General features: G+C 39.5%; 1 protein-coding gene across 1 annotated transcript; it reads right to left on the reverse strand.

Annotated features, from left to right (window-relative positions):
- Positions 1–6,584: 6,584 nt before the first annotated feature.
- LOC112092779 (bidirectional sugar transporter SWEET17-like) lies at positions 6,585–10,119 on the reverse strand. The gene is made up of 6 exons (XM_024169773.1): positions 10,020–10,119; positions 9,856–9,892; positions 9,076–9,286; positions 7,997–8,158; positions 7,420–7,539; positions 6,585–7,173 (listed from the first exon to the last, which is right to left on the reverse strand). Exons 1-6 carry the CDS (start codon positions 10,054–10,056, stop codon positions 6,829–6,831), a joined length of 912 nt encoding a protein of 303 aa, XP_024025541.1. The 5' UTR covers positions 10,057–10,119; the 3' UTR covers positions 6,585–6,828.
- Between the last annotated feature and the right edge of the window lie 235 nt (positions 10,120–10,354).

The raw sequence follows: 10,354 nt of genomic DNA on the forward strand, positions 1-10,354 counted from the left end.
CGGTGCCTGGATGATGGAGAAGCCCAGAGGGTCCTCCGAGAAATCCATGAAGGAGTCTGCAATAATCATACTAGGGGGCAGTCTTTAGCTCTTAAGGTTTTTAGGCAAGGATACTACTGGCCCACGCTAAAAAAGGACGCTTTCCAATACGCCCGACGTTACGATAAGTGCCAAAGGTACGCCACAATTCCTAGAACACCCCTAGAAAATTTAACCTCCATTCTCAGTCCATGGCCCTTCGCCAAGTGGGGGGTTGACCTAATCGGGCCATTGCACCTTGCACCTGGGGGCTTTAAATTTGCCATCGTCGCGGTAGATTACTACACAAAATGGGCAGAGGCAAAGGCTCTGACTACAACCACGGAAGCAGCCTACACCAACTTCATGTGGAATGACATTGTGTGCAGGCTCGGGGTCCCCCACTCGATAGTGTCAGACAATGGGAAACAATTCGATAATGCCTCAACACGAAGATTCTGCGACAACTTGGGCATTCGAAAGGATTTCTCGGTGCCGATACACCCACAATCTAACGGGCAAGTCGAAGCAGTCAATAAAATATTAAAGTATACCCTGAAGAAGAAGCTCGACGATCTAAAGGGAAAATGGGCTGAGGAACTCCCCAAGATCTTGTGGGCATACAGAACGACAAGCTGAAGCACCACGGGCGAAACGCCCTTCTCCATGGCATATGGCGTCGAGGCAGTACTGCTCATAGAAATTGAGACGCCGACTCTAAGAACTGTGGTCTACAACGACGATAGTAATATGGAAGGCATGAATGGAGAACTCGGCTTATTAGAAGGAAAAAGGCTCGACTCCCAGTTACGCCTCACCGCCTACCAGCAGAGGGCAGCCCGATATTATAACAAAAAAGTCAAAAAACGAAGGTTCGCCCCAGGAGACCTAGTATTAAAAAGGGTAACATAGAGTACAAAACCCAAAAATACTGGTCTTCTGGGCCCAACTTGGGAAGGACCCTACCGAATAAGAGAAGTATTGTGGCCCGGCACCTACATCTTGGAAAGCCTCTCCGGCAAAAAGATTCAGCATCCATGGAATGCAGAACAGTTAAAGCTGTACTACCAATAATGTATGTAGTTTTTTAAACGCATCTTAGTTACATTTTTAGCAATTTAAATAAATTATGAATTTATAGTAATATTGTCTAAAAGTAAGAAGAATTCACCCCTCGAATAAACTTGTCTACTTAACAAACTAAGGTATATTAAACAGACAAGGGGGGCGATAAGGGATCTACGGATCACCGGCAAAAAAACTTAGAAAATTTTACGAAATTTTCTAAGGCGACGACCCCAAAGGGCAAAAACTAACGCCAACTCTTCCAAGGAAGAAAGGCAAGGAAAAACTTAGAAAATTTTATGAAATTCTCTAAAGGCGACGACCCCAATGGGCAAAAGCCAACGCCGACTCTTCCAAGGAAGAAAGGCGAGGAAAAACTTAAAAAATTTTACGAAATTTTCTAAGGCGACGACCCCAAGGGGCGAGAGGTAACCCCGACTCTTCCAAGGAAGAAAGGCGAAGAAAAACTTAGAAAATTTTATGAAATTTTCTAAAGACAAACGACCCCAAGGGGTAAAATCAACAACGACTCCTTCAAGAAGGAGAGGCGAATGCATAATAAACAATATGCAAGGTATGAAATCTACTGTCTTTTCATAAAACACAAATGAAATAAAAAGAGGTTCAAACCAATGTCATATAAGTTACAGACAGCTATATAAAAAAAAATCTTCAGGCCTCGCCGCCAACTGCCGAGTCATCACCAGGCGGGGAAGAGTTGGCATCACCAGCAGGAGGAGGAGCATCATAAAGAAAGCCTAAGTCCCACTCAGGATGCTCTTGTTTTATCAAATCGACGATTTGTTGACCGGCGGATTGAAAATCCTTGGTACGAATGTCGATGAGCTCCGGAGAAGCCTTGAACTCCTCAATAATCTCTGCAACTGCTGCAGCCTCGGCTTTGGCTTCCTTCTTCCCCTCAGCCTTTCCCTCAGCAAAACGTCTCTTCACCGCCTCAGTTGCTTCTGCAACTTCATCTTAGATGTATCTACCCGCTTTGTAAGGTCCTCAACCGAGGCGGTTAGCCTAGCCAGTTCACCTTCCAAACTCTTCAATTTGGCCACGGCCACATCTCTCTCCTCGGCAGTGTTCGTACACTTAGTCTTAGCATCATCGAGAAGAGAGTTAAGCTCGGCCTTTACGCTGTCCATCTCTTTATCCCGCTCCTCAACCTTAACTAGGTCGAGAAGGTTGAGAATGACGAGGATTAGGCCCTAAAAAATTGGAGGTCAGAAAATAAAAATACAAAGCGGCGAAACCAGCAAAAATAAAAGGCAGCTCGATCAAGTCTTACGTGAATTTGGAAAGAGATCTGCTTCCGCTGGCGATCAACCAAAGAAGATTGAGTGGCAGCAACCCAGTGTGGCTCGAGAAAAGACTCATATAGAGCCTGGAAGATAAGGGAGAAGTGAGGGAAAAGTTTCAGCATTGCCCCAATCTCGGCGTCAGAGACGTCCGGGACTTGGAAATTAGGATCCATAGTTTTTGCACCCGGGATAAGCACACATTCCCTTGGCGCCAAAGGAACGTTTACATCAGGAATGGGGACCGTCGGCATCTAAGTTTCTACCACCGGCGTCTTCTCTTTACGCCTCTTTTTTAGCACAGGATCCACCTCTGACGCCGAGGGGACCTTTGAGGCTTTCTTTTTCCTCGGTACCTGAGAAGAAGAGCTAGCTTTCTCCTTTCCCCTATAAGGAGGTTGTTGGTTCGGCAGGGGCTGCTGGCTTGGCTCAGACGGCTGACTGCCAGGAAGCTGGATCCTCAAAGATGCCATTTCTACAGAAACGACGAGACAAAAATATAATCGACGCTTGGATAAACAAAATGCCATTATAAGAAAGGAGGCAGGAACAAGAATTTACCTTCGTCGCTTAAATGGAAGTATTCGCGGACAGCGTCGAGGTCAGTAGGGTCTGGGAGATCGAGAATTAACCCGTCACTTTGAAGATTGGCTTGGGTTAAGAGGGTGTCAATATGGAAAACCTCAGACGGGAGCGAGAAGACCTTCTCAATCCTCACCAAACTGTTTCCAGAGAACTTCGGCCGGTCCTGACTCACTGTAAAGATAAAAAGACTGTCAGCGTAAGAAGGAAGAAAGCAGAGTAAGGTAAAAGAAAGGGAATCAAAGTCTCACCCATGTTCCCAAATGATGCCTACACCTTCCTTCGGCGGGGCAAGCAGTCATCGAGAATAAAATTAAAGGGTCCGCGTATCATAAAAAATATAGGTTTCCACCCATGTGATGACGAGGGAATGCCCAAAATTAGCTTGCCAAATCTGGGCTGAGATCTCCCGTGCCCACTCAAAAAATACCACCCCTCGTACTTGGCGACATGGCACAGTCTATACATAAATCTAAACTCATCCAGAGAAAGATCCATGTTAAACTGCTGATTCCATAAAATCCAGGCACCAGTAAAGCAGTACCAGAAATTTGGCGCCAATTGGGCAGGGGAAATGCCGTAAAAGTGGCAATAATCTTTTACAAATGGATGAACCGGAAGGGTCATCCCCGCGGTAACGGCCCTGGTATAGACATGGAGGAATCAGGTCGGAGGCATACTAGTCCTAAAATGCATGTCTGGGAGGAGGTATTCGAACCACCTCCCGTCAATGCATCCTTCCTTCACCGCCCGAATGATGTCCTTATTCCGGACTCTCGACGCCATGATGTCCGCTGTGAAGGAAGGCCTGTCTGGGTCTCCACTTGTAGCAGCCAGCGGGGCATCCACCAGAGAAGCGGCGACTCCACACACGCTACCACCTGTGAAAGGCCTCCTATCGACGTCTTCGTCGATCATTCGGTAGACACTGTCATAAGTATCGCTACAGTCGTCGCTTGGGCCGGCCATATGTTCCTCGACTTCCCGCAATAGTGAGTCGCAGTCCGACGAGGAAGATGACCATGAAATCTCTGCCACAGAAGGGGAGTCTGGTCGTACAACAGCCGGTTCCTCTCGACGGGTTTTTTTTGGGGCCATTATTCTGGTAATAAAAAAGACAAGGAGCTACATCAAAATCCTAAGTCGAGAGGAAAGAAAAGATGGCGGTCATTCTAAGCGACGACCGTTCTAGACAATGACTACTAAGACACCTTAACATAACGTCGACCATTCATATGAAAATGGTAACGACAAATGCTCATGACAACCAAGGTTTATTAGAACCCAGAAGCCAGACTCGCATTCAACCAGGAAGCAGGAAAAACTACCCTATGTGGGTCGAATAAAGCATAGTAAACTACTGTCCTCTACATTTTGCATATCAACACCTATGATTCACTGGGAAAGCTAGTAAAATCATCCAGCAACACAAAAAGCAACGATTAAAGCTTACCGATGAGTTGGAGTCTGGACAGAGTTTTGAAACCAAGTAGCTTCATGATACACCAAAGGAAGCAGGGAGCACAAGTCAGAGATTCGCAGGGAGAAATTCACGCAGAGTAACGGCGGTTCTAAGGAATTTTTTGGAGAGAATGACTTCGGTTTGAAGAATATTTAAAGAAAAATAGGCCCCCGACCCCTGACCGTCAGATAAGGCTTGTGGAAATCCAACGGAAGGGGTAATTTTCCCAGATCGAACGATAGCAAAGCAAAGGCATGAAGATGAAGGGATGCGATCCAAGGGCTCATATTCATCTTTTCAAAATAAAGCCTTACATGGGGAAGCGACCGACGCGACGGTTGCACTCCTCGAGAAAATCCAAAGCATCCAGACCATCATTGCGAATGAAGGCTCAGGACCGGTTTCCCACACCCGAAGCACGGAAGGACGACTGGACCTAAGCTCGAGGCTGTCTAAAAGAAACCCTCGACCTGGGGGGTAGCTGTTATGGGAGAAAATATGAAGGACACGTGGAGGAAGGGCAATATGACACGTGGCCTTAACCTCTCCTCGAAAAGCAACAACCCTCGACGTCTAGGACTCCCTTCCACTCCATCGTCAAGAGCCCGAGTAAGAAGCCCAACTTAGGGCGTCGATCTCATCTGGCGTCGACGGGTCGTACCGTCGACCTTACAACATAGAAATCCCTCGTCATAAAATCCACCGCCAAGAAGAACAATTGGGCTAAACAACACTGGTGACGAGGGGAATGCTCCTTGGGGTAAAGCCTAACGTGGCGAGTTGCGTACAGTAATGGGGGGTGTCTGCAGTACAGGCATTAAATGCAAAGCCTTAAACCGCCCCTACGGGGGACAGAAAAAGGTTACAGCTGTGCACAGAGCCGTAATGGGAGACTGATTGGCTAAGTGAACAGTGCGCAAAAAGTGATTAGTGGGCTACGAGCTGGGCCTAGAAAGGCAGACCACCTAAGTGCTTTTTCAGCCTACGGGAGAAACCCCCCTCATACGGAAAAGAGGTTGATTTTTTAGAGAAAAAAGAACGGGAGAGCAATTTGTAAATTGTAACAATCTCAAAAGAAATAAAAAAAAACACAGTGGATGTAGCTCTTCATTTTATAAGAGTGAACCACTATAAGCCTTGTGCGTTTTTCTACTTTAAGTATTTTTTCTTATATTGCTCACTACACAAAACATACCACAAGTACATCAAACTCCTACATATAACCTATATTTGAGCCGATAATCCGACAGGAAACTCAGAGGTAAACCGGCATGTTTTTGTTGGTGAAAATTCACCGTCAACAGGGTATATGGGTGGGGTTTTATTCGTCTTTTCATTGTGAATGCATAGAAAAAAATCATCTCAATCAAAATTAAAACGAAAAAGTTATAGCATTTTTAAGAATAGAAAAAATAATGTTCATTAACTTGAGTTTAAGTTTATTAACTCGAATTGAAGAGAAAACTTGAACTCGAGTTTAGCCCCAAACTCGAGTTCAAACTCAAATTTTACAAAAGAACACGAACTTGAATAAAGGTGTAACTCGAGTTTAAATTTTTTTTGAGTTTCATTGCAAAAGAACAACCCCTTAATAACTTATCTCTTGAAATTCTATTGTTTAAATTTTGTCTCCCAACTTAAAAAATTATCATAATATGTCTTATTTTGATGATAATTGTGTTAAAAAATTCGAATACAAAATATAGAAAATATGCAAAGTTTATCCGTTTATAGCACTGTACTCTTCATTTTCAAATTCCAACCTAGTGTCATCCCCTTAATATAATAAACAAAACATTTATGAATAATCATCTCATTTAAAATATATAACTCATTTTTTTAATTGGATGAGTCCGGTTATATCAGGTTGAGGAAAATTGTACCTGAACGCACTAAATTAAAAATTTGGTCGAGTAGATAAGAACAACCTTAGTTTTGAGTTAAACACGGATCTAAGTTTAGATTGGATGGGTTTTGTCGGGTCGATGGGTTAATTAACATTGCTAGGCATAACTGCTAATAAACTGCCCAAACTTTAACTCTATCATCATTCATCAGTTAAAGGTAACTGCTTCTAGTTTATTAATTTAATGACTAAATTGCAAAGAAAAAAAAAATTAAATATAAAAATAACAAACTAGAAAAAGTTGAACGGCATACTAAAACGCCTTGCTTATTTTCCATTTCCCTTGCTTTCATTTTGAAAGAAGGTCTTTAATGCCCTAGAGATGGCCATCTCCCAATAGCAACCAAAACGTAATTACATACCAAGTCCCCAACAGTATGTACAAAAGAGTCATATATGGGCCAAAATATTATGCCCTTTGGCACTTTATTTCCCCTTTCAACTAACAAAATTATAGTCTCAAGGTCACCATAAACTTCTCCTTTCCAACATCATGGGTGAATATTCTTTTCACCATTTTCAAGGTCCTCACCAAAGTCCCAAACTGAGTTCAATTCTTGAGATCTCAAAGATAGTGTCTTCATTAGCTTCGTTGGCATGGTGTATAGTTGGTTCACAATTGGTTGCGGAAGGCTACGTCCCTTGTGGAGGCTCTTATTTTTCAAATTATCCTCATCATCATCATCATCACCGCGATTTGCTTGCATTTCCACTGCTCTTTTAACCAAAGTAACGTCTGAGCCTTCTTCTTTGGTGGATTTCTTGGACTTGTTCTTGTAAATTGCATATATTATTAACTGAGAAGAGCCCAAAACAAAGCCTATTGCATTTGGTATCTGCACTTGCACGACATAAACTTACTGTGATGTGTGAGACAAAAGCCCCCCCACCCCCTTTTTTATTTTTTATAATATGCAATGTAATGTTACCTTACTCACTTGTTTAAAGTCTGTTTGAAATGTATACTCAAACTATGATTCTTGATTCTAATATTTAAATTTTAAATTTTTTTTTATAAACAAAAAATACTGTAATAAATTTAACTATTTAAATTAACATAAATGTAGAGGAGGAAAACTTACACCAACAAAGAAATCTTTGACCAGCGCAGCATATATGGACCAAATCCCGCCATTTAGGAAAAGGAAAAATGAAAATAAAAATGGCATGTACTCCACGCTCTTCATCTTAATCACCATTCCCTGCCGCAAATAGAACCAACAAACCAATCCCACTTGTGAACAAATAAACGTAACAACGCTCTTCATTTTTGTGGGCCTTCTTCCAACTTTTGAATATGCAGTCCCAATGTATAATAGAAATTTTTTTTGGAAAGGTAAAAAGAATACTCTATCGGTACTATTTTGTTCAATTAAACTTTTACATTTTTATTAATTTTTATAAAATTTGCATACTTTTCTTTTTTTTAATTTTAATATGATTCTAATGTGATTTGATAATAAAAATGTTACAAATACTTTACATCCCGACAATGTTAGTTGGGAGGTGCGATAAAACTATGAATTACAGGATGAGAAGTTTAGGAGTACTCTAAAAAAATACGATATTAGCATAGAGTGGAAGTGTACTATGTTTTTTTATTTATTTAAAATATGGTGTAATATGTAACTTTTAGGTGCTTAAAGTTGGTGAACTTACCATGGCTGATAAAGGTGACGCATACATTCCTATGGTTAAAGCAGCACATAAAATTCCAACAAAAGTAAGCTTTATTTCTTCACGGACGGCAAGCAGAGTCAATGCAATTATTGAACCAGGAAAACCAACATTAAGCATCGCAATCAACTTCGCTGTCTGTACCTGCAACAATATTTTGTCGGCAAGCCATGCTAAATTTTCCATATTTCCATTCCCAAAATTGATAAAATGACAAAAAAATAAAAATAAAAATAAATAATAGTTACAAAAATGTAAAAAACAACTACAAAAACGTTTATGTTTTAAAAATAAATTTTAAGTCCATACCTAACACATTTTCTGAGGCAACAAAAAGTACCCTTAAAACAAATTAAAAACATTTTAAACATTTAAAAAGTATCAGAATCATCAATCAAGCTATGATTTTTTTAAGGTTAAAAATCCGCTGCCTATGATAGAAAACATAAAATTTTCTTCGTCTCTTTACTTTGTTTTTTAGTCCAAACACACAAAAAAAATGAAATTGGAACATATTCTTTAAATTTGAAGGACACTTTTTTAATTTTTAAAACATATGGATAAATTGAAAAAAAGTTGAAACTTGGAGGTATATTTATGTAATTAACTCTACCAAATGAGTGTGAAAAATTTCCCTACCGATTAGGCTTTGTTTTGAGCTATAAATCTAATATACCATTTTATTTTGATGCCTTTTATTTAATGTTCACAAACATACTGTAAAAAGCTCCAAAAATAAACTCTGAGTTATGCTTTTACGTTTAGTCTAAGACCTCGTTCATTTCGTGGATTTGAGTTTTTAATTCGAGCTGAGATGTGACATTTTCTGAGAGCTTTTCACTGTAGCAGAAAAAGTTAGATGTGCCATTTTCTAAGAGCTTTATACTTTAGAAATCTAAAATTGAAAACTCGAATCGGTGAAATGAATGAAGTTTAAGTCAAAACAAATGAGATTCTTAGCTAGTTTTAACCACATGATTAAAATGTTTGGGCAAAAGTGAAATTCACCAAACATGGAAAACATTTATAACTAGCATGTAGATTAGAGATTGTGAATTTACCTTCTTGTCCCTAGGTGCATAGATGAGAAAAAAAGTGACGTAGATGAGTTGCAAGAAGGCACCAGCGCCATTGACGGTCAAGATTAGTAAGCCTTGAGGATTAAGAAGTCCATAGAATGTCCACAAACTTGTGCTCAAAAGTGTAGTTATGTAAGGAATCCCTTGGTAGTTCTCTGTTGATTTCTTCTTCACCACAACCCAAAAAGTTTTTCTACAAACAAAAGAGATTTATTTTATATGGAAATTGTATAGTGAAAGAAAAAAATATTTGAGATTTGACACTAGAATCCATAGAGTTGGAAAACGCCGTAGTTGGAGATCAAGGATAAAATTAATTTTCTTTTCCTTTCTTCTTTATACAAGGAAAATATTAATAAAAGTGAGTAAACACACTTTTAAATTGTAACTGAATCTTTAGACGCTCTTATTTTGTAACCCCTCAAAAAGAATACAAAACTTAAATTGTGTTACTTTCTTTAAGTGTAGGCACATAAATTATAACCCCTCAAAAAGAACACAAAACTTTAATTGGGTTGCTTTTCTTGAAGTGTAAGCAGCACATTAATGGTGCTGGTTAACCATCAAGAACACAATTTTATCCATATCAAAAGGATTAAAAAATGGTTGTGAAAGCCTTGCAAAAAACAAAAAACAAAAAAAAAAAGCAAAAAACAAAATCATAACTACTCAATTCATTTTTTTTTTTTTTCATTAGTTCCATGTTTATCACAAAGAAAAAAATTTAGAAGGAAAAAAAGTAAAAATAGATGGTTTACTTACATGGGAGAAGTAAAAACCAGTATAGAAATTATATTGCCTGCAAATGAAGTATAAATTTTATCTTAAAAGGAAGAAAAAGAAAAAACAATTGACAACCCAAGAATCTAAAATTGAAGGGGGGGAAAAAACCCAAAAAATTAAGAGTAGTGAAAGTAGAAACTGACCAATAATGCCGATGATCAAGCTCAAACTAGCAGCCATTGTATAGGAAGAGAGAGTAGAAAAGAAATTAACTATTGTGTGATTATATCCAAATAAATGAAGAAGGTAGTGATGTATATGTGTATATATAGATGGTGATTGGGATGTTCACGTGATAAGCACATCAATGACGTGTGTTATGTGTGTGTGGTTGATATATTGGAATTACAAAATCTGCTCTAACTTATGGATCCTCTCTATGGATTTTATTCTACCTATGACACGTTTTTCACTGTAAATTGCTGTTGGACTTGTGTTGATAGTGGCTTTTGGCCCACCTTTTCTTTTGTTCGCCCAT

This window comes from Morus notabilis, unplaced genomic scaffold, assembly GCF_000414095.1.
Source record: "Morus notabilis unplaced genomic scaffold, ASM41409v2 Scaffold309, whole genome shotgun sequence".
Taxonomy (NCBI): domain Eukaryota; kingdom Viridiplantae; phylum Streptophyta; class Magnoliopsida; order Rosales; family Moraceae; genus Morus; species Morus notabilis.

Coding starts and splice junctions, on each gene's coding strand:
- LOC112092779 (XM_024169773.1), bottom strand. CDS start 10,056: ATGGCTGCTAGTTTGAGCTTGATCATCGGCATTATTG. Junction 7,540..7,996: donor CGTCACCTTTATCAGCCATG/GTAAGTTCACCA, acceptor TATTTGCGGCAG/GGAATGGTGATTAAGATGAA. Junction 7,174..7,419: donor TCAAAGATTTCTTTGTTGGT/GTAAGTTTTCCT, acceptor GTGCAAGTGCAG/ATACCAAATGCAATAGGCTT.